Below are 27667 nucleotides of genomic sequence, written 5' to 3' on the forward strand. Positions count from 1 at the left end.
CTGGGGGGAGGGGGGGGTCTGCATCTAACTTCTAATATTCTTTATTTTAGTAGGGGGGGTACCCCCACATCCCATTACATTTTATTTTGGGGTGGGGGTCCCCATCCCATTATACTGGGGGGGGGCGTCCGTTGCCCCCCCCCAAGATCATGTCAGTGCCCTTTGGGGACGTGGCCGTCCACGTAGAAGTTGCGGGTGACGCGCGGGAGAGAGAAGACAGCGCCCTCTAGCGACGGGAGGAGCGTCAGCTGACAGCACAGCCGCGACTCCACGCGCAGCTGCGGGGCTGTATCCAGGAGATCCTCCTCCCTAAGCGGGGGAGTAAATTAATTACGTTAATTAACTGGGATGCGGGGGGCATCTCGGGGGGGTCCTAAAGGAGAGTCACAGTCATGAGGTGATGGGAAGGGGATATGGGGGTATAGGGGAGTGTAAGGGTGGCTGTGTCCAGGAGGTCCTCCTCCCTAAGGTAGGGGGGAGAAAGAAATTAATTAAGTTAATTGATTAAGGGGGAAGGGACATTGGGGAGGGGGTGGCGGTGAGAGGGGGAGTTGGGGGAATAAATGGAAGTATAACGTGGGGGGGCACAAAAAATTGGGGGGGCTCATTTGGGGAGGGTGGCTGTGTTTTTTTGCGGGGGGGGGGGGGTCTCAGGGAGTCTTTGGTGGGGGCTGTGGGGTTTTTTTTGGGGGGGTTACCTCTCGCTGGGAGGGGGCAGACACTCCAGGTGTGGGGTGCTGACGTAGACGTGGCACGTGGAGCACGCCAGGGATGCCTCACAAGCCCCTGTGGGGGGAGAAACGTGAACACCTAGGACCCCCCCCCATCCTAATCCCAATCCCATTCCTGATCAGGTTTCAGCACTCCAAACCCATTTCCAGTCCCAATCCCATTCCCAGTGCCACCCCCAGGAACCCCAAACCCCTATTCCTGCATCCCCTATAGGAATCCCGCACATCCTGACCTCGGCACACCTCCCACAGGAACCCCATAACTCCCCCACCCCTACCCCACACCTCGTACGCCCCCCCCAAGAACCCCACACCCCTATTACGGTATCCCCTATAGGAACCCCGCACCTCCTGACCCCCCCGCACCCCTCATAAGGACCCCATAACCCCACCCCAAACCTCGTACACCGCCCCCCCAAGAACCCCCCCCTCTATTCCGGCATCCCCTATAGGAACCCGCACCTCCTGACCCCCGCCCCCCCGTACCCTCAATAGGAACCCCGCACTCCCTGGCGAGCTGCAGCACGTTGTCCCCCACGCGGCCCCGCGCCTCCACCCTCCGCCCCGCACTGTCCACGAACACCACGTTCACCCTACGGAGGGGACACGGGGGGGAGTCAGCACCACTCTGGGAACGCCACCCCCGCACCCCCCACCCCCGCCCCGCACCCACACGGCTCTCTCGGGCTCCTCCGCCGCCGCGGTCCCGCAGAAACCCCGCACCGCGGAACTGCGCAGCAACCGCCGCCACAGCGCCCCCGTGGGGGCGGCCATGTTGGACGCCACGTGACAGCGCAACGTGACCGCAGCGTCATCAGACTGCGACGGAAGCAGCTCAAAGCTCAGAAGGGAACTACTGGAGGGGGCGTGGCTTAGAGCTCCCATTGCCAACAATTGAATGGTGATGGGGGGGGGCCCTACGTACGAAATAGAGGGGGGGGCACACACACAATGTGGTCCCTTTTAGGTGGGAGGGAGGACAACACAGGGGGTCTCAGAAATTGGGGGGGACGACAAGGGGTTCCATGGATAATGGGGGGACACATTGTGGTCCTAGAAGGGGGGAGGCACTAGAGAGGTCCATTGGGGGGGGGGGGGATTCCCATTAGAAATAATGAGACCAAAGCAAAGTTGGCGGGGTTGATATAAATATAGCTTTACTTTGAGAAGAGTTCATCGTTGGGGGGGGGGGTGGACAGAGTGTTCCCCCCCAGCAAAAAGAAATGCACTCTGAAATGTAACGGAAATAAAATTGGGGGGAAGGAGGGTCGACCCCCCTCCCCCACACCCCCCCACAAAGCAGCAGTTAAGGCAAGGAACGTGGGGGAGGGAGGGGCATCAAATGTGACCCCCCCACCTCAAAATGAAGCTCCATGTGCTGCTATACTGGGGGGGGATTAAGGGGTGGACCCCCCCAAAAAGTGGGGGTGGGAAGGGGGGGGCACACAGATCTAAAATGGGGAGAAATGCCCCCAAAATGGCGATTTTCAAGGGGAGAGAGAGGCAGAGGTTGTGACCCCCCCCATACTTTAAGCCATAGGAGAAACATAGCCCCAAAATGGGGGGGGGGAGGGGGGGGGCACAGGCACCCAAAATGAGAGAAAGGCCCCCAAACAGGGACTTTTCCATGGGGGGGAAAGGGGGGGGTAGAGGGTCTGACACTCCCCACCCACATTGTGCCATTGGGGGGGGAACATGGTCCCAAAATGGGGGGGGACACACCCCTAAAATGAGGAGAAATGGCCCCAAAATGGGGATTTTCCCAGTGGGGAGGGGGGAAAAATAGAGGCTCTGACGACTCCCCCCACACACACTTTGTGCAATGGGAAGGAGGGTGGGGGTGGGGTCACAACAACACCTTAAAAACACCCCAAAATAGGGAACAAAAATAATTAAAAAATATTCAGTTTTCACGATATTGAGATCAACGCGTGGGGTGTGGGGGGGTTGGTAACTCATTTCGGGAGGGGTCCTTTAAAGATGCGCTTCCGCTTCAGGTAGGAGTCGGCGTAGTGCCCCCCCAGGCCCTGCGAGTGCTGCCCCACATAGCAGCCCTCAGGGCTCCGCTCGGGGGGGGCAGCAGCTGAGACCACGGCCTTTTTGGGGGGGGGGGCACGGGGGTCTGGAATATAGAAGGGGGAGGGGGGTGGGGGGGCACGTTTACACTCCAACATCTCAGTGCTCCCCCCCCCAATTAAGGCCCCAGGCACCCCCATAGAGCCTCCCTCAGAGTCCCCTATAAAGACCCCCATAGAGGCCCCCCTCAGTAGAGCTCCTCCCTCAATAGAGCCCCCCCCGACTCCCCAATAGACCCCCTTCAATAAAGCCCCCCCTCAATAGAGCCCCCCCAGACCTCCCCATAGATCCCCCCACCACCCCATTATAGACCCCCCCTCAATAGAACCCCCCCCCCCAAAGGCCCCCACATAAACCCATATGAAATTGGGGAGGGGTCTCACCTTGGGGGGGGCACTGTGCGATGCTGACGGTGGGGGGGAACGATGGGAGTCTGGGGAGAAAGGGGGGCACAATGTGGGGGGGGCACAACAGGGATCTGTGGGGCAGAGGGGGATCTATGGGGCAGCCCCACACGTACCCCCTCGGCAGCGGCTCCGGGCGATGGCAGCAGTGGTTCTCTGAGGGCTGATGAGATCCGCGCTGTGGGGCCGGTGCCCAAAACGCTGTGGGGTGGCAGCGCCAACGCCTGGGGGGCAGCGATGCCTGGGGGGGAGGAAGAGCACTATGGGGCAGCGCTGTGGGGTGTTATGGGGCAGAGTGGGGTGCTACGGGGTGCTGTGGGGCTGGAGTGGGGTGCTGTGGGGCTGGAGTTGTGGGGTACTACAGGGCTTTATGGAGCAGAGCTGCGGGGTGCCCGCAGGGTAGACTTATGGGGCTCAGCTATGGGGTATTATAGGGCTGGAGTTGTGGAGCATTATGGGGTGCTATGGGACCGTGTTATGGGGCAGTGCTATGGGGCACTATGGGGCAGCGCTATGGGGCTGACCGGTGATGCTGGGCGGCAGCAGGCTGCGTAGATTGAGGTAGGGGTTGCGGGGAATCCGGAAGTCCTTCGGTGGTTCCCCCAACAACGACCCCTACAACGCAACCACCGCCGCACCGTCAGCCCTTGGAGGACCACCAACACCCCACGCAGGGTGCTGTCATCCCAACCCCACTGCAATGAGTCCTCCAAGGGAACAACCACAGCCAACCCCAGCGGTTCTCCCATCACCACCACCACCACTCAGACCTCCAAGGGAGCAACCGCTGCACCGTCAGCCCTTGGAAGACCACCAACACCCAGCCCCGGGCGCTGTCACCTTTACCCCACGGTTGGAGGTTCCCCCCGCAACACCACCGCCCTCAGACCTCCAAAGGAACACCCGCTGAGCCGTCACCCACTGGAGGCTCACCGCGGTGGTTGGAGCAGCGCCGGCGCTCCGCCTGTTGTTGGTGCTGAGGAGGGATGCGGTCAATGGGGGGCCGTCGCGATCCGCTGCCACGGCAACGCCGCCCAATGGGGGGCAAGGGGGGACGTCACCACCTGTGGGGGGGGGAATACAGTGGGAATGGGTCCTGGAAGGTCAGAGAAGGGGTTGGAAGGGTCACGGAAGGTCCTGAAAGGTCAGAGAAGGGGGTGGAAGGGGCCTGAAAGGTCAGAAAATGGGCTGGAAGGGGCCTGAAAGGTCAGAAAAGGTCAGGAAATGAGTTAGAAAGGTCCTAAAGAAGGGGTTGGAAGGGGCCTGAAAGGACATGGAATGGACCAGAAGAGTCCTGGACGGTCTTAGAATGGGTTGAAAGGGTCCTGGAAGGTCCTCAAAGGTCAGAGAATGGGTTGGAAGGAACCTGGGAGGTCTAAGAATGGCATGGAAGGGTCCTGGAAGGTCACAGAATGGGTCAGAAGGGCCCTTAAAGGCCAGAGAAAAGGTTAGAAGTGTCTTCAAAGGTCATATAATGCGTTAGAAGGGTGCTGGAAGGTCACAAAAGGAGTCAGGAGGATCCTGGAAGGTCATAAAATGGCTTGAAAAGGTTCCAGAATGTCATACAATGAGTCAGAAAGGAAGTGGAACAACATAGAAGGGGTTGGAAAGTTCCTGGAAAGTCTCAGAACCACAGGTTGGGTTGGGAAGGTCCTGGAAGGTGCCATACCGGTGGCGGTGTCCCCCAGCAGCGGCGCAGCGTTCAGCGTTGGCATTCCCACGACGCCGTGGGGCAGCACCCTCAATGGTGCCTCCCCCAGCAGCCCCGGCTTCTGCAACACAATGCACCCAAAACTCACCTTTTTCATCCCAAAACTGCCCCATCTCACCCCAAATTCCACCACCCTCCAACCTCAAATTCCTCCGTTCCCCAAATCCCCCCAAATTGCCCCAAATTCTCCCCACATTGGTCAAAATTGTCCCAAATTCCCCCAAACTGTCACAAATTCCTCAGATGCCCCCAAACTCCCCCAAAATTGCCCCAAATTCCCCCAAATTGCCCCAACCCCTCCCAAATTGCCCCAAATTTCCTAATTTTACCCCAAATCCTCCCCCCCTTTCCCCCCTGTACCCGCATTGGGTTCTGCAGCACCGACTGCAGCACTGTGGGGCAGAAGGGCAGCAATGGGGCAGCGCCGAGGAGACCTATGGGGCACAAAAACACATATGAGGCTGCCCCATGGCGCTATGGGGCAGCCACCCTTACCCCATTAACCCCCCCTGGTGCTATAGGGCACCCCACACTATGGGGCTGATACTCAACACTATGGGGCAGCCCCCCCCTCCTATGCATCCGCCCCCTTACCCTGTTTGCCCCCTGGCACTATGGGGCAGCCCCACAGCAATATGGCACAGACATCCAATGCTATGGGGCCGCCCACTTACCCCGTTTGCCCCCCAAGGCTCCGTGCAGCAGTGGGGCAGCAGTGGGGCTGCGGAGGGCACTGAGGATCTGCAGCAGTGTGGGGTCAGGGAGGAGCCCTCGGCTGCGGCTCTGAGCCTGCAAAAATGGGGCAAAAAAGGCCAAAACTGAGCAAATCATTCCTAATGGGGACCTTTGGAGACCCGATCCCATAAGAGAGTCCCTAAAAATGCCATAAATGGGCATCTTCTGTTGGGTTGGGAAAAGGAAAAATCCCCACATTTTGGAAGATTCACACCACCCCCCCCCATTTGGAGCCCCATTCCCTAATGAGAGACCCCCAAAATTCCATTACTGGGATTTTGTTGGGTTGGGAGAAGGAAAATCCCAAATTCAGTCGTAATTTCCCAATTTGGAGCTCTTTGGAGCCCCATTCCCACCCCCAGAGAACCTAAAAACGCCATCAATAAGATTTGGTTGGGTAAGCAGAAGAATAAACCCCAAATTTTGGAGAAATTCTACCGTTTGTGGCCCATTGGAGCCCCATTCCCAGCACCAGAGACCCCCAGAAGTGCCATCAACAGGATTTTGCTGGCCGGGAGAAGGAAAACCCCAAATTCAGTTGGAATCCCCCAGCGTGGTGCCCAGCGGAGCCCCATTCCCACCCCACCCCACGGAGCGGTGCTGACCCCCCGGCACGGTCGTACCGCAGTGCGGACGGCGACGAGGGCGGGCAGCATCTTGTGAGCGGGCAGCCCCGGGGCACAGAAGGACACACAGACACGGCTGCCCCCGACGAGAGCCCCGTCCATGGCGGCCTGAACGCGTTCAGCGGCATCTGCTGAGTCGTATTCCAGCACGGCGAAACCCAGCGGCTGCCCGTCCGCCCCATAGGCCAACTGTGGGGCATGGGGACCATAAAACCCAACATCCGCCCCAAAAACCCAAAGTCCACCCCCAAAAACCCAATGTCTGCACCCCTCTCCATCCCCATATCCCCATAGCAATGCACCCCTCCCAATTCATTCCCCAGCCCCCTTCCCATCCCCAAACCCACTCCCCATCCCCTTCCCCCCCCAGCCCATAACCCCTCCCTCCCCCATACCTGACAGAATTTGGGGCCGCACACCCCCGAGAAGACCCTCCGGAGCCCCTCTCCGTCCGCGTAGCCCCTGGGCAGCCCCTCCACGCACAAACAGCTGGTGTGCAAATCCTCCTCCTCCATCAGCTCCCCTCCGCCGTCGCACCAACGCACGAACAGCACTTGTGCACCCAGCGCCCGGCCCTGCAGCTCCGCGTGCGCCGCGGCGGCCGCCTCCTCGTGCAAATATTCCACGAAGCCGTAACCCTTGCAGCGCCCCGAGGCCCGGCTGTGCACCAACCAGCACCGCCCCACGGCGCCGTACGGCCGCACCAACGCTTCCCACGGCTGCTGGCTGCATTGCCGGGGCAGGTGGGCCACGCAGAGCAGGGCGCTGCACGGCTGCACTTCTGCATGCAGGCGGTGACGGCGCAGGGTGCAGCGCTGCAGGCGTTGCAGGGCGCGCTCAGCTGCGGCGGCGTCCGACAGCGTGATGGAAGCTGAGGAGGGAAGGATGTGGGGGGGTGAGAGGGGTCCTATGGGGTCATCTGCGAGTCCAAGGACCCCAAAAGAACCCACAGATTGGATCCCGGTGGTCCTATGGGGTCATCTGTGACCTCCAACCATCCCAATGGCCCTAAAAAGACCCATAGATGGAACCCTGGTGGTCCTATGGGGTCATCTGTGTGCCCCAAGGGATCCCAAGGACCCGTGGGGTCATCTGTCAGCCCCAAGGACCCCAAAAAGACCCACAGATTGGATCCTGGTGGTCCTACGGGGTCATCTGTGACACCCAAGGAACCTGAAAGGACACATAGGGTCATCTGCAACCCCCCCAGGAGACCTCAAGAACCCAAAAAGGACCCATAGCTTGGATCCCAGTGGTCCTATGGGGTTATCTGAGCTCCCCAATGACCCCAAAAGGGCCCATAGATCAAACCCTCATGGCCCTATATGGTCTCCGCCCCCAACTCTCTGCTCGTTAATTACCCTCCTCACATAATTAACACCGCTCACCCGTTCCGCTGTGCCTGTCCACAAAGCAGTGCTGGAGCTCGAAGTCACGCAGCATTTCGTGCACCTCCTGAAGGGGGGGAGAGGACGGGGGGGGACACCCAAATATTCCCCAATTCATCCCAAATTGGGCCCATTTTCTGCCCCACATAACGGGGCAAAGAGGGAATTGGAGGACGGAGGTCTCAGATATAGTTCTCTCTCCCCCCCCCCCCCCCCCCCCAACGCTGGAGGTCCAACCCTAGTGCCCCCCACCCCCAATTCCACCTCAGCCCCAAATGACACCCCATTGCAGACCCCATCCCCCCCTAGAGACCTCACTGCCCCTCCCATGCCCCACGTCCCCCCCAGAACCCCCCCTCAGCCCCTGTCCCCCGATGCCCACTCCCCCCCTTACAGAGACCTTACTGCCTCCCCAGTCCCCATTCCCACTCTTCCCTCAGACCCCCCAGCTCCGAAGCCCCCCCTTGAGATCCCACTGTCCCCTGCCATGTCCCACTCCTCCCCAACGCTCCTCAGACTCCCTTCCTCCCCCAACTCCTCTCACAGACCCCCTCCAAGTTCCTTTAGCCCTCCCCCCCAAATCATCTCCCTGCATCCCCAGGCCTCGCTCTCACCTCAGCCCCTCCCAAGAAACCCCTCTTAACCCCCCCCAAACGAGGCCCCACTGCCCTCCAGGCCCCATTCCCCCTTCAATCCCCACAGAAATCCACCCCCCAAGACTCCCTAAACCCCGCAGGCCCCGCTCCGCTCCCCACCTGCTTGCTGACATCGGCGGGCAGCCCCCGGATGATCACTTTGCGGCGGTTTCGGAACCGCCGGGCGCGCACCTCGACCGGGTCCAGCGGCGGAATCTCCCCAGCTGGGACCCGCTCAGCCGCCGCCGCCGCCGCCATTTTGGTTTCCCGCCTCCCTTCTACTCAGCCAACACACCGCTCCCCCATTGGCCCGCCCTCCGGAGTACGGAGGGCGCCGACTGGGCAGTGCGAAAAAAAAAAACAAAAAAAACCCGTGAGCAACGGCGGCGCGGATTTGCTGAGAGCAGCCGCTCGGGAGTATTCCGCCTTCGGATTGGGTGAAGCGGGAAGGGCACCGCCCTCTTCGGCTGCTCATTGGTTGGTAAGTGAAGGCCACGCCCCTCAGCTGTCCCGGCGCCGAGATTTAAAGGGACCGCGACGCGCTCGGCCCTACGGGGGCCAGAGACCCCATAGGACCCCCAGCCCCGTAAGACCACCTCCCCCATCCAGGACCCTTCCTGCCACCCCCCACCCACTCTATAGAATCCCTAAGACCCCTCCCCCATAGAAAAATATGAGCCCCCCCATCTCATCCAACCCGTAGGAACCCCCAGACCCTCTGTGCCCTATGAGGATCCCCCTGCCCCCCCTCCCCCCCAATGCCACAATGCCCGCCCCATATTGTCTCCCCCCCACAATACACCCCCCCCTTCCATTTTCCAGCCCCAGAACCCCTTCCACAGGACATCTGGGGCTGTTACAGCCTTTATTGGGGTCCCCTCCACAAAATGAGGTCTGGGGGGGGAGGGGGGTGACACAGAGGCAATAAATATGGGGAGAGGGGCAGCACTCCCACTCCCCTTGTGTACAACTTGGGGGGAGGGGTTAGGGGGGCACATGAGGGTCTGCTCAATTCGTTGCCCCCCCCCCACAAAAAACAAAAGGCATTTTGGGGGGGTGTCCTCATCCCCTTTGTCACATCTGGGGGGGGGGCACCAATATTTGGCAATGGTTGGGAAGGGGGGGAACGCCCCCAAATTCACAGTGTTTGGCCCCGTTTGGAGGGGGGGGAGGGGCATTGGGATGTGACCCCCCCCCCCCAAAAAAATATTAGTAGAAAAAAAAATTAATTAAAAAGTACCAAACAGCCCCCAAAAAATGGGGGGGAGGGGGGGGGGGGGAGAAGGGGGCAAAAAAAAAAAAGAAATATTAAAAAGTAATGAAATGCCCCAAAATTGGGTGCGGTAGTCGGGGAGGGGTCCGTGGTGGTGGTGGGGGGAGTCCAGGGGATCCAGGGGGGTCCTCAGAGGACGCTGAAGACGGAGGGCGGAGCGGAGCCGTATTTGAGGCAGAAGGAGCGCAGCAATGGGATGAGATGGGAAAATGTGGGGCGGAAAGTGGGGGCTGCATCCCAACATGTCTGCAGGACCCGGTACAGCTGGGATGGGGGAGAAACGGGGGAGAAACGGGGAGAAATGGGGGGGAAGTGAGGCAGAATGGGGGGAAATGGGGGTGGAAGTGGGGCAAAATGAGGGGAAACAGGGGAAATGGGGAGAAGTGGGGGGGAAAAAGGGGAAAAACGGGGCAGAAGTGGGGGAAGTGAGGCAGAAGTGGGGGGAAATGGGGGGGAAACGGGTCAGAATGGAGGGAAATTGGGGGGCAAAAGGCAGAAATAGGTGGGAAAAAGGGGAAAAGAGGGGAAAACAGTGAGCAGAAATGGCATAGGGTGACTCTCACCCACAGGGACAGCCATGGGGACACTTATGGGGCAGGGGGTGCCCCTCACCTCGCAGGGACAGCCATTGGGACACGGCAGCCTCCGTCCGCTCTCCAGGACCTCCATCAACCGCAGCACCGTCATCTGCCCCTGCGTGGCCCCAATCATCTCCAGGAACTTCTGCTTTTTGGGGGGGGGGGGGGGATGGGGATGATACACACAGGGGTCAGAGCCGATCCCCCCTTTACTTGGGGAACCCCCCCCATCCCGGACCCACCGCTGGGGGGCTGAGCGCGGGGTGGCAGTGGGTCAGCAGCTCGTAGAGCGTCACTCCAAAGGACCAGACGTCTGATGCAAAGGAGAACTTGCACTCCTTGAGGCACTCCATGGCGAACCTGGGGGGCACTTATGGGGCACGCTTATGGGGACACTGGGGGGTGGGCACAAGGGGGTCACACTTATGGGGGCACAATGGGGACGTGGGGTGACAGGGACCCAATGGAAAACTTATGAGGTCCCTATGGGGACCCAACAGGGATCCTATGGGGACACAAAGGGGACCCAATGGAGACCCAATGGGGACATAGGGTGACAGGGACCAATGGAGACGCTATGGGGACTGTGCAGGAACTCTATGGGAACAAATGGGGACCCAATGGGGGACCCAACGGGGACATGGGGTGACGGCCCACCAGAAGACGGGGCTGTCGCCGTCGTCGCGCACGCGGTAATAATCGCAGCCGTGGGGCAGCGCTTTGGCCAGGCCGAAGTCGCCGATCTTGACACGGCGGTCGCTTTCCAGCAGCACATTGCGGGCTGCCAGGTCCCGGTGGATGTAGTGCAGGGAGTGCAGGTAGGCCATGCCCTGAGGGGGGGGTGGGGGGCGTTTGGAGGGGGGAAAACGGGGGGATGGGAGGGAAATGGGGGGACGGGAGGGGGCAGGAGGGGGCACTGAGGGGTTTGTAGGGACACAAGTGAGGCATAAAGGGGTTTATAGGGGCACAAATGGGCACTGAGGGGTTTATAGGGACACAAATGGGCACTGAGGGGTTTATAGAGAATTAAAATGGGGCTGGGCCCATTTTCTGCAGAGGGTAAATGGGGCTGGAACTGTTTCTGGGGTGGGAAAATGGGGATAGGAAATTGGGGTTGGGATCTTTTTTGGGATGGGAAGATGGGGATGGATGGGGCCATTTTGGGGCGGAAAGATGGGGATGGGACCTTTTTTATGGGCGGGGGAGGGAAATGGGGATGGGACCATTTTTGGGGTGGGAAAGGCCGACCCCTACCTCACAGATCTGCTGGGCAAAGAGGAGGATGCGTGGCAGCCCCACGTGGTGCCGGGGCAGGAAGTCCCGCAGGCTGCCCAGCGGGACGTACTCCATGATCAGCTGCACCATCTGCTCCCCTGGGGGGAAAGCGGGGGGCAGAGGAAGCCCAAAATTGGGGTCCAATGCCCCAAAACACGACCCCCGAACATGAGAAGTGACCCAAAGCCCAACCAGGAAGAGGAAATCCCCCAAATTGCATTTGGAGCATCCAACAGAGTGACCCCAAACCTCAACCATGCCTCCAATCAGGAGAGATGACCCAAATCCCAACCATGACCCCAACCACAAGATGTGCTCCAAACCCCAATCATGATCCCAACCTCAACCCTAACCACGAGAGGTGACCCAAACCCAACCCCAATCCCAACCCCAAAAGGCATCCAAAACCCCAACCGGGACCTCCAAACACGACAGAGATCCCAAGCCTCAAACAAGACCTCCAACCACGACCCCAGCCATGAGAACTGACCCAAACCCAACCCCAACAATGTTCTGTGAGACATCCCAAAACTCAACCATAGAAACCCCCCAAATTCCCTTCTCAGCACCCCCAAGCTGTTGTTGGGGGCGGCCCCATGGCGTTCCCACCATACCCTGCTCGCTGCAGCAGCCCTTGTATTTGACGATGTTCTCGTGGTAGAGGGTCTTCAGGATGGCGATCTCCTTCTTCCAGCTGGCCAACAGCTGTGGGCTGCAGCCGGCCTTCAGGGACTTCACAGCCACCATCTCACCCGTCCCGTCGTTGGTGGGGTCGTAGCAGTAGAGGCCCACCTTGCCAAAGTGACCCTGTGAGGACGCACACCGTGTTGGGGACGCGCAACGGGGTCAGCAGCGTACTTGGGATTGTGGCAACCAATGGTCAAACAATGGCCAACCAAAGGTCAACTGATGGCCAACCAATGGTCGACCCATGGTCAACTGCTGGCCACCAGGACCTCCTCTGGTCCTTCTCCACAGCAGCTCAGCCCCAGTCCACACTGCTGTGTGTGGCTCCCCAGGAGCAACACCCTACACTTGGCCTTGTAGAACCCCATGAGGTCCTTCTCCACCCCATGAGGTCCTTCCTGCCCCATGAGGCCCCCCTCAGCCCACCCTTTCACCCAGACCCACACTGAAGACCACCACTGAAGACCAACCTCCCCCAGCTCGCGGATCTTTTTCAGGTAACGCTTCTGGAAGACGGTGGGGTCAGACACAGTCAGGTCAGGGTTGACGGAGGAGACGTCCATGAGGCCTGGAAGGGACAGAGGTTATGAGGGGGGGGTGGGATCTGAGCACTCTGTGCCTCCCACCAATGCCATACGGACACCATTTTTGCTCCGGTCCCCGAATTAAGAAGGAGCGATGGGAACAGTGAAGGACCACCATGACCCAATGGGAAAAGCTTCTATGGGGCGGAGGGGGTGTGGGGCAGGGCCTCACTGTGGGGCTGCAGCTGGGTCAGGTCCCGCAGGACGGTACGGAAGGACGGTCGCTCGGCGGGCGCGTAGCTCAGGCATTGCTGGATGAGGGCAGCCAGGTCCTGGCAGGACGGCTCAGGCAGGCGGTGCTTTTTCTCATAGAAACGCTCTTTCTAGGAAAAAAAAAATTGAAAAAACAAATATGAGTTTTAGGGTCTCCTCACCAGGGAACACGTGTAGGGAGAGTGGAGATGGGGGGACCTCGGCCGGGGTGCGCTCCTTCAGGGGGACGTCGGCGTCGAAGCAGATCTCCAGCAGTGTGGTGCCGAAGCTCCACTTGTCGGCGGCCGGGTGGAGGTTCCCCACGTCCTGAATGCACTCCGGGGCGATCCATGGGATCCGATCCACCCGTTCTGGGGGGGTGAGGGGTGGGGGGAAGGAGACACGGTGTGGTGGATGCAGGGAGGGGGTCCCAGTAGGAGAGCATAGCAGTAGTTAGGAGGCTCCCAGTAGGGGTGGGTCCCAGTAGGAGGGGGTTCCCAGTAGGAGGTCTCAGGAAGGAGAGGGCTCCCAATAGGACGGGATCCCAGTGGGGGCTCCCAGTAGGTCTTGATTCCAACCCTAACCCGATCCCATCACTAACTCTACCCTAACCCTATTCCAACCCAGTCCCAACCACATCCTAAAGTTAAATGGAACCCTAACCCCAACACTAATGCTATCCTAATCCTAACCATAACCATAACCCCAATCCCAACTGTAATCCCAACTCCTTCCCAACTCCCGTGACGCAGGGAGGACAAGAGGGACACCTCACCTTCTCGGGTCAGCGCGGTGAAGCTGACCCCGGGGTCGCTGAGCTTGACGAAGGGCTGCGTGCCATCACCCAACCCCGTCCGCGCCAGCAGGACGTTCTTGGCACACACGTTGCCGTGCACCAGGCTCTTGTCCTCCTGGGGGAGCAGGGAGAGGTGCTGTGTGGGGTTGGGGTCACCTCTCGCCCCCCCAGCCCGGTTGGTTTTGGCCACCGGGGCACGCTGCCGGTTTATGGGCAACTGTTGGTCAACCACTGGTCAACCACTGCTCAATAATCAGACAACCATTGGTCAATCAGTAGTCAACCATTTGTTAACTACTGAGCAACCGTTGGTCAACCACTGGTCAACCATTGGTAAACCACTGGTCAACAGTTGGCCAACCGTTGGTCAAACCCCCCAAAAATGGGTGTCTCTGCACTCTTAGGCAACTATGGGGACCCCCCCTCTGTCTCCCCCTGGTTCTCACCAGGTAGCTCAGGGCGCTGGCCAGCTGCTTGGCCACTGTGATCTTCCACCCCACGGGGACTCTGCCCTTCTCCTTCCGCAGGAGGACGTCCAGAGGGCCGTGCTCCACAAACTCCTCCACCATGATATCTGTAGATGGAAATGGGGGGGGCTGGAAAGGTCCTTGAAGGTCACAGAACAATAGATTTGGTTGGGTTTGAGTTGGAAGAGTCCTCAAAGGTCATTGAATGGGTTGGTTTTGGGTTGGGAAGAGCCTTTAAAGGTCATAGAACCACAGAGTGGGTTGGAAGGGTCATTAAAGACCACAGAACTATAGAATGGTTGGTTTGGAAAGGTCCTTAAAGGTAACAAAATGGGTTACATAGAAAGGGATCTTGATGATCGCAGAACCACGGAAAGGGTTGGAAGAGTTCTTCAAGATCATAGAACCACAGAATGAGAGAGAGATTTGGGTTGGGAAAGTCCTTAAAGGTCACAGGATGACAGAATGAGCTGGGTTTGAGTTGGAAGCGTCCTTCAAGATCACAGAAGCACAGAACATTTAGCTTGAAAAGGACCTTGAAGACCACAGAACCATGGGATGTGTTGGAAGGGTCCTTAAAGGTTACAGAACCACAGAGTGGGTTGGAAGGGTCCTTTAAGACTACAGAGCTGTGGAATGATTGGGTTGGAAGGGTCCTTAAAGTCATAAAATGGGTTGGGTTCGGGTTGGAAAAGTCCTTCAAGATGACAGAACCATAAAACCACGGAACGGTTGTGCAGGAAGGATCCTTACAGATCACAAAACAACCAAAACGCAGCACAGCCAGAACAGAAACATTCTCAAGCCCCCTCAGCCCCACCCCCCGCTGTGGGTGGGCGCCCCGTTCACTTTTTGGGACAAAAAGCATGGAATCACTCACTCTCGGATCCCCGCACGCAGACGCCGTGCACGAAGGCCAGGTGGACGTGCGACACTTGGCTCATCAAGCTAGCTGTCTCGAAAAACGCCTGCAGAGAAAACGTGCCAAAGACCCGCGGCCACCCCAGCGTGGCGCCGGCGGGCGGTGAGTGGTGGGCGGGGGTCTCACCAGGGCGATGTCGCGGTGGGTGGGGTCCAACACTTTGAGCACCACGTGCATCTCGCGGCCGTCGCTGTTGTTGTTCTGTTCGGTGGAGAAGTATTCGGCCTCGTCGGGCCCGGCGGCGCCGCGGACGTTCAGGACGCCGTCGTAGATGTTGGTGCGGGTGCCCTGGCCCAGGTGGGCTCGCTGAGGGTGGGAGGAAAAGGGCAGAGGGTGGCCTGGTGGCCAATGGTTGATCACAAGCCGATGGTGTGCCCTCATTGGCTGCGATGGCCACTGGCATCCTGGTGGCCATTGGTTGACTGCGAACCGCTCGCGTGCCCTCTTTGGTCAAGATGGCCACTAGCATCTCGGTGGCCAATGATTGACCATTGGTTGACTACAAGCCAATGGCATGCCCTCATTGGCCACAATGCCACAGACGTCCCAGTGACCAACCATTGACCAGCAGCTGACCACGAGCCAACGATGTGCCCTCGTTGGCCAAGATGGCCACTGACATCCCGGTGGCCAACGGTTGGCCAATGGCTGACCACAAGTTGACAGCACGCCCTCATGGGCCAAGATGGCCACTGGTGCCCCTGTGGCCAACGGCTGACCATCAGCTGGCCAACAGTTGTTTTTTTTTTGGTGCAGGTAGGACTGGGGGATCCCCAGAGATCCCCTCCACCCCCCACGGCTCTGGGATTGCTCCAGGTCTCCCTCCTGCCCCCACACCACACAGATCTGGGGCTGAGCCCCCCAACCTGAGTGATCTCGTCCTTGCGGATCTGGTGGAAGCTGAGCTGGGTCAGGTTGAGGATCCGCTTCGCGTTGTCCTTCACCTTCTGCGTGGTGATCAGCAGATCCGAGATCTCTGCCAGAAGGAACCGACGTCCACCGGGCTGCGCCAACAGCGCTGCGCCCCTCTCCGTGGCGGAAGGAAAGGGGAATTGGGCCGAACCTCCCGGTTTGGGCAGGCAGCACCGCTTCACCGTGAAGCTGTCTTCGCCGGAGCGCAGCGTGCAGCCCTGGAGGGCGTCCAGCAGCGCCCGCACGGTGGGGAATTCGCGCTCCCAGCCCTCCAGCACGAAGGAGCTGCCCTTCTTCTGGATGCGGAACTGGCGGAACTGGAGGCCTCCCGGCACAACGGGGTCCTGTGGGACAGGGGGTGGTGTTGGCACTGATCTGTCAGCCAATGCCTGGAGGAGCCCTTCAGGTTCTGGCGGAGACCATTGGGTTCCCTGTGGGACTGGTGGAGTCCATTGGGTTCCTAAAACGACTTACTGGATCCCATCAAGTTCCCAATGGGAACTGGTAGATTCTATTGTATTCCTAATGGAACCGGTGGATCCCATTGGGTTCCCAACCTCAATCCCCAAATGGGGCACGCGGAGCTTTTCCCCTTTCCCACTCCTCTCACCAAGCAACACAAATTAACAACACAGCCCAGGAACTAGAGAAGAACGCCCCATATCGATTCCACTCCCTTCCACCTCCCACACTGAGCTCTGCTGCAGCACCTGAGCTCAGACAGAACCCCCAAATCAGCAGATTTCCAAATCCCAGCAACAATACGTGCGGGTCTCCTCCCCCCGATGCGGGACAGCTGCAGTACCTCCTGGTGGTCCCTCTTTGCCACGGCCAGAATCACCCTATCGAAGTCGAGGACGCTCCAGCGGAGGACGTAGAGCCCCTCCTCGTGCTCCTCCTGACGCAGTTTGGCGAAGACAAACTCCTCCCTGGGGAAGGGGAAACGCTGTGGGGAACCCCCTGAGGATGCGGGGCGTTGCAGCGGGGCGCGGGACGCACTGCATGGGGCCGTGGATGCCGTTGAGGATGCTCATGACGAGGCGCGGCGGGGCCACATCGTGGCACAGGTAGTGGTTGGAGTCGGCCGTCAGTCGGAAGTATCCGTCCAGCAGTGAGATGAAGGAGAGAGCGCTCGGGTGGGATGGGAGGAGAACCTCCTGGGAGGAAGGGGAGGCAATGAGGTGTGGGGAAGCAGAGTCCCCAAATCCCAGAAGTTAAGGGGTTAGAGGGGACCTCTGGGTCTCTGCTGGCTTGTTGGTCAACCACTGAGTCAACCCTTGGGTCAACCCAAACCCCATCGGTCCTTCCCATCTTCCACATCCAAGCAGCCCCAAATCCACTCAAACTCCACCCGAAAAACTCCAACAAGGACCAACCCCCCCCCTTCCCACCGCGGTGCTCACCATGCACTTGTTGTCCTGCCGGTGGACGCAGACCCTGCAGTCCTGGACGACGATGTGGGTGATCTCTTGGAAGTCACAGAAGTGCACCCATGGGGGCTCCGGCGGTGCCGGGGGTTCCGGATCCTTCCGTCTGCTCCTCCGCCCGAAATATCCGCGGTGGGAGATGACCTCAACGCTCTGCAGAGCGAAATGGAGCGTTGGGAACAGTGGGGATGGGGCTGGGGGGGCCTCCAGGCCCTTTCCAACACAACGGTCACCTTGTTCTATGACCTTCAAGGACCTTTTCCACGTATCTTGTGGTTCCGTGATCTTTAAGGACCCTTCCAGCCCAAATCCAACCCCATTTTACCACCTTTAAAGACCCTCCCAACCCAAACCCATCCCAAACCCCCCACAAACTCACCTCGCTGGGCACGGGCCGCCACTGGATCCCAGTGGTACCGCTGACCAGAACCTCATGGCTGACCGAAGAGTCCCCTGGGGCCGCCGCGTCCCCGCGCTCCGCCATCTCGTGCCCCCCATTGCCGCAGGGCTGCGCCTTCTCCCCTTCGTTGGAGACGTCCAAGGAGAGCACGGCGAAGCGCTCGGTGCCGAAGCGGGGGGCCAGCAGCTCCAAAGTGGCCAAATATTTGAACATGACGTCCTCTTCCGTCAGCGACCCCGCGCCCACTGTGTGCCGCTGGAAGCGCCGCACGAACTTCCGGAAGACGTTCTTCATTCGGAGCCGCGTCACGGCGCTGCTCTGCTGGATCTGGAGCCGGAAGGAGCGCGGGATGCATGCCTTGAAGCTGTGGGGATGAAGAGGGTGGGAACAGCCCAAGTGCTGTTGGAATGTCCCAATGCTCCGACCCCAAATCCCCAAATCCCAACCCAAAATCCAACCCCAATATCCCGACCCAAAATCCAAAACCAAAAACCCAACCCCCAAATCCCGACCCAAAATCCAACCCCAATATCCCGACCCAAAATCCAAAACCAAAAACCCAACCCCCAAATCCCGACCCAAAATCCTGACCCCAAATCTGGACCCAAAACCCCCACCCAAACTCCCCTGCGTTCCCACCTCAAATCCCCAAACCCTGACCCAAAATCCCACCCAACAGCCCCTCAAATCCCACCCCGTACCCCCGACGTTCCCACTCCACATCCCAAATCCCTCCCCACGCCCCTCCAAATCCCACCCCCATGGGTGCCCACCTGTATTTCCGTGCCACCTCCTCGAGGCAGCGGCCGCTGCGGAGGGCGATGTGGCAGAGGTGCAGCACGGCCATGCCCAGGCTCTCATTTTTGAAGCGCTGCACTTCCTGCTCCGACTGGAAGTCCGTTAATGATGCTGCATCGTTAATGAAGTCGAATTTTCCCTGTGGAAAAGGAGAACACCACATGGTGATGGGAAGAGAGCTTGAAAGAGGCTTCCTATCCAACTTTCCTACAGTTCTATGACCTTCCAGAACTCTTCCAACCCATTCTACAGTCCCCTTACCTTCCAGGACCTTTCTGACCCATTCTGTAGTTCTACAACCTTTAAGGACCCTTTCAACCCAATCATTCCATTCCTCTATTATCTTTAAGGACCCTTCCACCCCTTCCCATGGTTCTATCACCTTCAGGACCCTTCCAACCCAACCATCCTATGCTTCCATGACTTTTAGGGACTCTTCCAGTGCAACTATTTCATAATTATTTGATCTTCAAGGACATTTCCAACCCATTCCATGGCTCTATGATCCTTAAGAACCCTTCTAATCCAACCATTCCATAACTCTATAACCTTTAAAGACCTTTCCAACCCATTCCATGACTCTATCACCTTTTAGCAGCTTTCCAACCCAATCAATTAGTCGTTCTCTGATCTTTAAGGACCCTTACAAACCAACTATCCCTTATTTATTTGACCTTTCAGGACCTGGCCCACCTGCTCAAACAGATACTGGAAGGATGCCCTGTCGAGCACGGCCGTGCCGCGCGGTTTCTCTCCGGTGCCCTCGTTGTGCCGCGGCGCATGGCGGAAGACGGCCGGCTCCGCCTCGTTCATGCCATGCCAGTTCCGGAAGTAGAACCTGAGGTGGGAGAGCTGTGGTTCTATGATCTGTAAGGACCTTTCCAGCTTACCTGATGCTTTTTTAATCTGTAAGGACTTTTCCAACTCGTCCCACTTTTTTTTTATTCCTGTCTGTAAGAACTTTTCCAATCCATCCTGTGCAATTTTAACCTGTAAGGACCTTTCCCACACAACCCCTGCATTTTCAATCTGTAAAAACCTTTCCAGCCCATCCGATGGCTTTCTAATCTTTAAGGGCCTTCCTATCCCACCCCATGCTTCTGTGATCTGTAAGGGCCCTTCCAACCCACTTCATGGCTCAGTGACCTTCCAGAACCCTCTCAACCCAGTCTATGGCTCTACAACCTTCCAGGACCCTTCCACTCCAACCACTCCATCCTTTTGTTCTCTTCAAGAACCTGGTCAGTCCCACCCCAGGGTAGCTGTGAGCTGACAGGACCCGGCTCACCGGATGCGGAAGTGCAGGCGGCGGTCACGGTCCTCCATGGCACCGAAGCGGTGGTTGGGTGGCAGCCAGGTCCTGGAAGGTGCATCGTACAGCGCGAACAGCGCCGCGCAGCGGGGGGAGATGCCTGTGGGGACAGCCAGGCAGGTCCTGGAAGGTCACACAACTGGGGGGTGGGGGCAGGGGGGTCCTGGAATGTCACAGAACAATGGGGTGGGTTGGGAAGGTCCTGGAAGGTCACTGAACTGTGGGATAGGAGGGTCCTGGAAGGTGTAGAGTCATGGGGTGGGTAAGGAAGGTCTTTAAAGAACGCAGGACCATGGGATGGGTTGGAAAAGTCCTTACAGATCACAGGACTACAGGATGGGTTGGAAAGGTTCTTACAGATCACAGGACCACAGAACCTCCTCACCACCCCCCTTTAATTAGTGGCTAACGAAGCTCCCTCTCACCGAGGCGCCGTGCCAACTCCACGCAGATCTCCTCAGCGCTCGGCGCTCTGCTCCCATCGCTCCACCATTGCTCCTCCCCACCCCCATCCCCCTCCCTGTGCAGGAAAATGGCGACGCCGGGGGGCTCACGGTGCTCCGGCACAGTGACATGGCCTGGGGGGGTAATTAGTGGCGGGTTTAATGAAGGGGGTGGGATCTCATTGGCTGGGGGGGGGGGGAGGTAGGTTGGGTAGTGGGAAGTGACCCACCTGGTTCTGGGGTGGGGCATAATGTGGTGGTGATCTGTGGGGGGGGGGGGGGCAGTGGGGGGATCTTGAGGGACCTATTGGGGGGGGCGGGGGGGTCCCAAAGAGCGGGGGGGGTGGGGGCAAGGAAAGGGATTCTAAAGTGGGGGGAGGGGATCCCAAAGGGGGGGGAAGGGGTAGAATATGGGGTCAGGGAGGGGGGTCCTGAGGGATCGATTGGGGCGGGGGAATGGATTCAGAGGGGTGAGGGGTCACAAAAGGGGCTGGGGGGGAGGAGGAGCAAGGAAGGGGATCCCAAGGGTTGGGGGGGATCATGGAAAGGATCCCAAAGAGGGAAGGATCCCAAGGGGACGAGGGATCCCAAAAGAGCTGCAGCCAATGAGGACGGGGGCCCACAGCCCCGACCCCCACCCCAAACACCCCCAGCCCCACATCTCCCCACAGTCCCTGACCCCTCACACACCGGCTCTTCACTGCTTTCACTTCCGTCCTGCTTCCGCTTCCGGTTCCGCCCCCCGCTTCCGCTCCGGCCTCGCTTCCGCCGCTGCAACCGTCCATTGGGCGCCAGAGACGCGCGCTGCCATTGGCCGAACGCCGCCGGGGGACACGCCCCTATGCGGGGGCGGAGCTCGCAGAAGAGCGGGGCGTTTTTTCGAATGGCGTAGCTGTGAGGGGGCGGGGCTTACTGATGTTGGCGTGGTCTAAAGGGGCGTGGCCACGGGGCAGCACTGAATGAATGAATGGGGTACGGCCTTGGGGGGGGGCAATCTGGGCACGGGAGTGGGGGGCAGAGGGGCCGAACTGTGGGGGCACAGCTCGATATGGGGTGGGGGTCACCCACACCTGGGGGGCTGGAGGTTACATGGTGCACGTTGGGGGGCAGAGCCAAATGTTGGGGTGTAAGTGGTTGAAACTGGGGGGCTGGAAGGGGGGAGGGCAGATGGAAATGGGGAGGAAATGGGCCAGACTGGGGGGGCACTGAAGGATGTGGGGGGCACAGCTGGGGGTGGGGGAGCAGGTGGCTCCAGTTGGTGGGAGGGGGGGGCACAACCGCTGTGGTACAGCGTTGCTGTGGGGCTGGGAGTGATGTGGGGGGAGGGGGATGGGGATCTGTGGGGCTGGGGGTGTGTCGTTATGGGGCAGCGGCTCAGCAGCTCTGTGGGACGGAGGCTCCAGGAATCTCTGGGGCTGGGAATGGCGGCCCTATGGGGCACTGAGCCTGGGAATGTCTGGGGCGGCGTTGCTGTCAATGGGGCTGAGAGCTCCACAAAGAGGGACGAACTGCCATCGCTTCCATCACTTTATTGGTGCTGAGTTGGGGAGGGCGGGCGGTCAGAAGTTGGGGGGGAAGGGGGGGTCAGCAGCTGCCCTGGCACCCCCCCGACCCCCAGCCCCACAAGTGCAGGGGGGTCCCACCCCCAAAAAGAGCCGCCCCCCTCCCCCCTCCCCCACGTGTGTGTGTGTGTCTCCAAAAGTGGGCAAAGCAGGGGGGGGAAGAGAGCGCGTTGTGCCCCCCGTGGCAGAGGTGGGGGGGGGAGGGGTGAATGGGGTCAGGGTCACTGAAGGGAGGGGGGGCTCAGGCCTTCCCCTCCCCCCCCTCTTCCTCCTGGCTCTCTTTTTGGATTTCCTCATAGAGTGCTTCAGGGCTGCCCCCCCCCGCCTGGCCGTGTGCCCCCCCCTGCCCCCCACCCTCAGCTGCCGCTTTGGCGTTGGGGACCCACAGCCCCGAATCGATGCAGCGCTGCATGTGGTACTTTGCCTCCTGCAGCAACAAGAAATGGGGGGCTGTTATTGGAAGGGGAGGGGGGAAGAGGGTAATTGTGGGGTGTGGGGGTCGTGGGGGCACTCACGGTGGGGTCCATGCGGCTGATGGTGTCCTGCAGCATCTGCACGTCTTTGGCATCGAAGCATTTCTGCAGCTCCTGTGGGGCAGAGAATTGGAGGGGGTGGGAGGAGGCATCGATGGGGTCACGGCCAATGGCTCAAAATGCAGAAAATCACTGAAAATGGGGATTTCTCTGCAAAAGTGCCACACTCGTGGGTGGGAGGGAGTTGTAAACCTCTATGGGTTCACAGCCAACGACTCAAAATACTGGAAAACCACTGAAAATGGGGATTTCTCCCCAAAAGCATCGTGCTCATGAACTGTAAACCTCTACATGGTCACAAGCAATGACTCAAAATACAGGAAACCATCAAAACTAGGAATTTCTCCCCAAAAGTGCCACGCTCGTGAACTGCAAACCTCTACGGGGTTATGACCAACAACTCCAACTGGAGGAAAACCCGACAAGTGGGGACCTGAGCCCCAAATCCCTGCACTCACGGGTGGCAGGGACTCGTAGACGTCGACGGGGTCGAGGCCGCCGGGCCCCAGGCGCTTCTGCCTCTCCTCCTCCTCGTACTCCTTCATCGCCCTCTCGATGCGCGCCTTGGCCCGGCCGCGCACGCGCTCCTTGAAGGCCTCCAGCTCGTCGTTGAAGCCCTCCATGTACTGCTGGTCGGCGGTCTGCGGGGGGGCAGGGCCGTTTCAGGTGGGAATCCCCTCCTTTTTGGGTTTTTTTGGGGAGGGGGTTGGGGGTGGTGATGCTCACCTTGATCTTGGTGAAGAACTGGCGGAAGCAGGCGCGAGGATCCACCTTGAGGCTCTTGGCCAACTCCAGGATGAACTGCATGACGATGGTCTGGTGGGCGACCTGCTCCATCAGAGCCTGCTTCTGTGGGGGGGAGCGGGGGGTCAGGAGCCCAAAGGGAGCCCCAAAAGGAGCCCCAAAAGGAAGACCCCAAAAACCCCAAGAGTCCCAAATGGAGCTCCCACCCCCCAAGAAAAAACAGGAGCCCCAAATGGAGCCTCAAAAAAACCCCCAAAAAGTACCCAAAAAGAGCCCCCAAGAGGAGCCCCAAAACTCCCAAAAGGAGCCCCAAAAGAAAGGCAGTGCAGAGCATGGGCTGCTGCCCGGAGCCTTTCCCAGGAGAATCTCTTTGTGGACCCCCCCAAAAAAGCCTCAAAGCACTGGGGGGGAGGGGGAGGCCCTTCCATCACCTTTTCTACTCAGAGCCCCTCAGCCCCCCCCAAAAAACCCAATTCCCAAAGGAACCGCCCCCCCCACCCCCCAAAATCCCAAATCCTGGGGACCGAACTCATTCCCACCCCCTATTCCCCACAGAACACCTTTGTGCCTCCCCCAACGCTCCCCCCCCCCCCCCAAAAAAACCCAAAGTGTTGGGAGGGGGGAAGGGGGGGGTCCTTCCATCCCCTTCTCCATTTGGAGACCCTCAACACCCCTCCCCCCCCCAAAAAAAAACAGACTCCAAATCACAGAGAGGGGACACTGAACCCCTCAAAAAAGAGGCCCGGGGGGGGGGGTCCAGACCTCCTCCACCTCCAGGTCAATGCACCAGATGACCAGGTAATTAGCAGTCTCCTCGCAAACGAGGTGCGGGTTGTCAGAGAGGTACTTCTGGCTGTCGTCCCAGCGCCGCAGCATGCCTGGGGGGGGTCCAAAATGAGACATCATCCCCCAAAAACAGAGAATGGCCCCCAAAAGGAGATCAGTCCTCAAAAAAGAACAATTCTGCCCAAAAGAGAGAAATCAGTCCTCCAAAGGGAGACAGAGGCATTGGTCCCCCAAAGGGAGGAAATGTGGGAAATGAGGGAAATGTGTGGGGTGGGAGGGACCCCCAGGTTGGGGGGTGCAGGGCAGGATGTGGGGCAGGACCCCCAGGTTGGGGGGGGTGCCTGTAGGGGTTTGGGGCAGGGTGGGGGTAGGACCCCTAGGTTGAGGGGTGAGGGGTGGGGATGGGATGGGGGGGGGATGTGGGGCAGCCCCCCCTCACCGAAGTGCTTGATCTGCTTCTCGTGGCGCTCCACGAAGGTTTTGTGCTTCTGCTCCTTCTGCTCCTCCGTCTCCTCCTTCTCCTCTGCCTTCACGTTGAAAACGCTCTGGGGGGGGGGGGCACAATGTGACCCCAATGACTCCACCCATGGGGTGGGGGGGGTTAAACCCAATGGGGGGGACACCCACCCAAATGAGGAAGACCCAGCATGACCCCAATGGGGCAGGACACCCAGTGGGGGGAGACCCAATGGGACTCCAACGGGGGACAATCCCAAGGCGTGGGGTGGGGGTGTGGTGGGGGGGGTACACCCCTCCCCCTGCCCACCTTGCTGAAGCCATCTTTGCTCAGCGTGTCGACGTTCCAGGGCATGTTCTTCTCCTTCTTGCGCAGCTCCTCCATTTTGCTCTCCCAGTTCCTCTCCTCATGGCGCAGCTGCTGCGCCTCCGCCTGCAGCCTCTCCCGCTCCCCCCGGGCCCCCCCGGACCCCCCCCCGGGCTCCGCCACTTCCAACTCCTTCAGTTTCCTCTGGCACTCGGCGAGTTTCCGCTTGCATTCCCTGCAGCCCTTGTCCAGCTCCTCTTTCTCCTTCTGGAACTGCTCCATCCTCTCCACGCGGGCCTGGAAGTGGGGGAAGGGGGGGGGGTTGTCTCGTGTTTTTGGGGCTTCGGGGGGTGGGGAGCAAGGAGCAAACTTCTTCCCCACATCCCCCACCTCCCCATCCCAGTGCTTTCTTAGGAAAAATGGAGGGGAGTTCAGCCCCCTTCCCCTCCCCCCAAGGCGGGAAGGGGGGAGCCCAAAGTCTGTTCTGTAAGACAACTCTGGGGAGGGGATGGCGGCCCCCATGGGGACAGTCCTGGGGAGGGGATGCAGACCACCACTGAGACCCCCAGAGGGACAGAGTGGGGACCACTGTGAGGATGGGACAGGTGACTCCCCATAGGGATGGGATGGGGACAGCTCTGGAGAGACAGCGATCCCCATGGGGCAGCTCTGAGGAGGGGATGGGGACCACCGTGGAGACCCTCATAGGGAGACAATGGGGATGGGATGGGGACTCCCATAGGGACAGCCCTGCGGAGGGGGTGGGGACCCCCATGGGGACAGAATGGGGAGAAGACAGGGACAGGACGGGGACGATGCTGGGGGCTCACACAGGGTCTGGATGGGGACAGGACGGGGTCCCCCATGGGGAGAGGCTCAGGAACCCCCGGGGGGATGGGATGAGGACCCCCATGGGGACAGGGATGGAAGGACATCCCCATGGGGATCGGGACTGGGAATGGGGGTCCCAATGGGGACAGCACGGGGACAGCCATGGGGACGGGACTGAGCCTTCAATGAGGAGATGAGATGGGGACGGCAGGTGGGGTGGGAGGAGGGAGGGGGGCTGCCCTGGGGACCCCCACGGGGAGGGGACTGAAGACGCCAAAGGGGACCAACCTTGGGAGGGAGTGGGGACCTCCATGGCAACAGCCCTGAGAAGGGGGGGGGACAAAATGGGGTCTCCCATGAGGACGGGGCTGGGAAGCGGATGAAGACCCCGCCATACAAAGGTGGGGGGCGCCGAGGAGGGGTTGCGGGCCCTTGGGAGGTGGACACCGGTAACCACGGCAACGGAGACACCGCATCCCCACGGGGCAGCGCGGGGGGCCAATGGGAAAAAGGGGCAGCGGGGGAAGGGGGGCATCGCCACGGCAACGGGGAGGGGGGCGCGGTCACCATGGCAACGCGGCCTAAGGGCAGAGCCGGGCCCTGAGGCCGGGCCGCGCCCCACCTGGTGCCGCCATCGGAAGAGGGAGGCGGTGTCGATGTTGGGGTGCGTCTCGTCCTCATCGTCCGACACCTCGATGTGGTCCCAGACGCTGTAATCCACCATAGCGGAACCGCACCCCTCCGAACCGCCCCCCCCGCGCCCGTCCGCCGCTCTCGGCCGCTTCTGGAAACCTCCAGCGCACGGCGCGCCCACTTCCGTCCTCTGTGTGTGATGCACTTCCGGTTGCGACGCGCTTGGAGGGCGTGCGCACGCGTAATGGAGCTCCCGGCGAGGGAAGGCGAGAGAAAGATGGCGGAGGATTTAAAGGGACAGGAGTCGGAAAATTGGGTGTGGGGATGGAGGGGCAAAGGGGAGCAACGGGAGTGGAGGTGGAGAAGTGGGATATAGGAATATGGGGGTGGAAATATGCAGTATAGGGTATGGGGTATGGATGTGGGGGTAGGGACGGGCGTTGCCACTGCCCTGGGGGTGTTCCCATCCCATTCTGGGGTGACCCATGGGGGTCTCTGCCTCATATTATCACGCTCGAACAAGAGAGGGGCTTTATTTGGGGGGAGTGTTGGATTCTGGGGGGGTGGGCAGAGGGCGGAGCTATGGGGCGGGGTTGGGGGGGGCGGAGCGCGGCACCCGCAGCCCCCCCCGCGCATGCGTCGGACCCACCCGCAGCCCCGCACCGCCGCCGGGACCCCCCCGGACCCCCTCTGCCCTATAGCAACCCCATAGCATCCCCATAGCAACCCTATAGATCCCCATAGATCCCTATAGCATCCCCATAGCAACCCCGTAACACCCCCATAGATCCCCATAGCAACCCCATAGATCCCATAGCATCCCCATAGATCCCCATAGCATCCCCATAGCATCCCTATAGATCCCCATAGCAACCCCATAGCAACCCCATAAGATCCCTATAGATCCCCATAGCAACCCTATAGACCACCATAGCGACCCCATAGCATCCTCCTTCACACCATAGCGCCCCATAGAACCCTATAGAACCCCATAGAGTCCCCTGCCACCCCCCAATCCCTTTGAACCCTTCCATCCCTTCCCCCAATGCCCCCAGGGTCCCCCCACTGACCCCCCCCCCTCCATAACGGAGGGTTGTGGGGAGGGGGGGGCACGACAGCGATGTGAGCGGACCCCCCCCCTCAGGTGGGAGCAGCTCTTTTTTTTTGGGGGGGGGGACAGCATTTCACCCTCCCTTTTGCCCCCCACAAGCTCCCACCATGCCCAGAACCCCCCCCACAAGCGCTGTAGGGCGTCCATAGGGGTTCTATTTACTTATTCATTTATTCATTTACTTATTGGGAGGGGAGGGGGTGAAGAGGGGGACCCCCCCTACATCCACACACACAATTTTAGGGGAGGGGGGGTCCTGTGTGCCCCCCCCCTCCCCATCCGGAGCCGACAAAATGCCTCTGGTGGATTTCTTCTGCGAGACGTGCGCGCAG

The 27667-nt window shown here is 59.9% G+C and overlaps 4 protein-coding genes across 5 annotated transcripts; all 4 read right to left on the reverse strand.

The window, feature by feature from the left end:
* Window positions 1-25: 25 nt before the first annotated feature.
* FDX2 (ferredoxin 2) lies at window positions 26-1564 on the reverse strand. The gene is made up of 4 exons (XM_085215210.1): window positions 1401-1564; window positions 1218-1324; window positions 699-786; window positions 26-309 (listed from the first exon to the last, which is right to left on the reverse strand). Exons 1-4 carry the CDS (start codon window positions 1544-1546, stop codon window positions 153-155), a joined length of 498 nt encoding a protein of 165 aa, XP_085071336.1. The 5' UTR covers window positions 1547-1564; the 3' UTR covers window positions 26-152.
* Window positions 1565-1862: 298 nt separating this feature from the next.
* On the reverse strand, window positions 1863-8631 carry RAVER1 (ribonucleoprotein, PTB binding 1). 2 transcript variants are annotated; one of them, XM_085215209.1, is made up of 12 exons: window positions 8427-8629; window positions 7672-7738; window positions 6679-7154; window positions 6281-6472; window positions 5597-5711; window positions 5283-5356; window positions 4881-4983; window positions 4145-4275; window positions 3736-3826; window positions 3328-3452; window positions 3191-3240; window positions 1863-2853 (listed from the first exon to the last, which is right to left on the reverse strand). In XM_085215209.1, the coding sequence occupies exons 1-12, from the start codon at window positions 8562-8564 to the stop codon at window positions 2787-2789; spliced, it is 1629 nt and encodes a 542-aa protein (XP_085071335.1). In that variant the 5' UTR covers window positions 8565-8629; the 3' UTR covers window positions 1863-2786. The 2 variants fall into 2 exon arrangements, with proteins under 2 accessions (XP_085071335.1, XP_085071334.1); XM_085215208.1 differs by lacking the exon at window positions 3736-3826 and having other exon boundaries at window positions 8427-8631.
* A 943-nt stretch (window positions 8632-9574) lies between these two features.
* TYK2 (tyrosine kinase 2) lies at window positions 9575-21887 on the reverse strand. Its single transcript, XM_085215234.1, has 26 exons — window positions 21868-21887; window positions 21052-21264; window positions 20603-20676; window positions 20355-20507; window positions 19906-20029; window positions 19311-19455; window positions 18593-18756; window positions 17799-18183; window positions 17396-17572; window positions 16992-17149; window positions 16798-16921; window positions 16144-16336; window positions 15947-16056; window positions 15207-15386; window positions 15039-15126; window positions 14138-14265; window positions 13671-13806; window positions 13115-13266; window positions 12876-13026; window positions 12590-12687; window positions 12047-12239; window positions 11412-11530; window positions 10815-10987; window positions 10400-10517; window positions 10192-10302; window positions 9575-9843 (listed from the first exon to the last, which is right to left on the reverse strand). The coding sequence occupies exons 1-26, from the start codon at window positions 21885-21887 to the stop codon at window positions 9709-9711; spliced, it is 3822 nt and encodes a 1273-aa protein (XP_085071360.1). The 3' UTR covers window positions 9575-9708.
* Window positions 21887-26440, reverse strand: CDC37 (cell division cycle 37, HSP90 cochaperone). Its single transcript, XM_085215228.1, has 8 exons — window positions 26214-26440; window positions 24764-25057; window positions 24437-24542; window positions 23974-24089; window positions 23194-23316; window positions 22926-23108; window positions 22450-22521; window positions 21887-22361 (listed from the first exon to the last, which is right to left on the reverse strand). The coding sequence occupies exons 1-8, from the start codon at window positions 26313-26315 to the stop codon at window positions 22176-22178; spliced, it is 1182 nt and encodes a 393-aa protein (XP_085071354.1). The 5' UTR covers window positions 26316-26440; the 3' UTR covers window positions 21887-22175.
* Between the last annotated feature and the right edge of the window lie 1227 nt (window positions 26441-27667).

The sequence above is a fragment of the Meleagris gallopavo genome, unplaced genomic scaffold, assembly GCF_905368555.1.
Source record: "Meleagris gallopavo unplaced genomic scaffold, MGAL_WU_HG_1.1 scaffold_9, whole genome shotgun sequence".
NCBI classification, from domain to species: domain Eukaryota; kingdom Metazoa; phylum Chordata; class Aves; order Galliformes; family Phasianidae; genus Meleagris; species Meleagris gallopavo.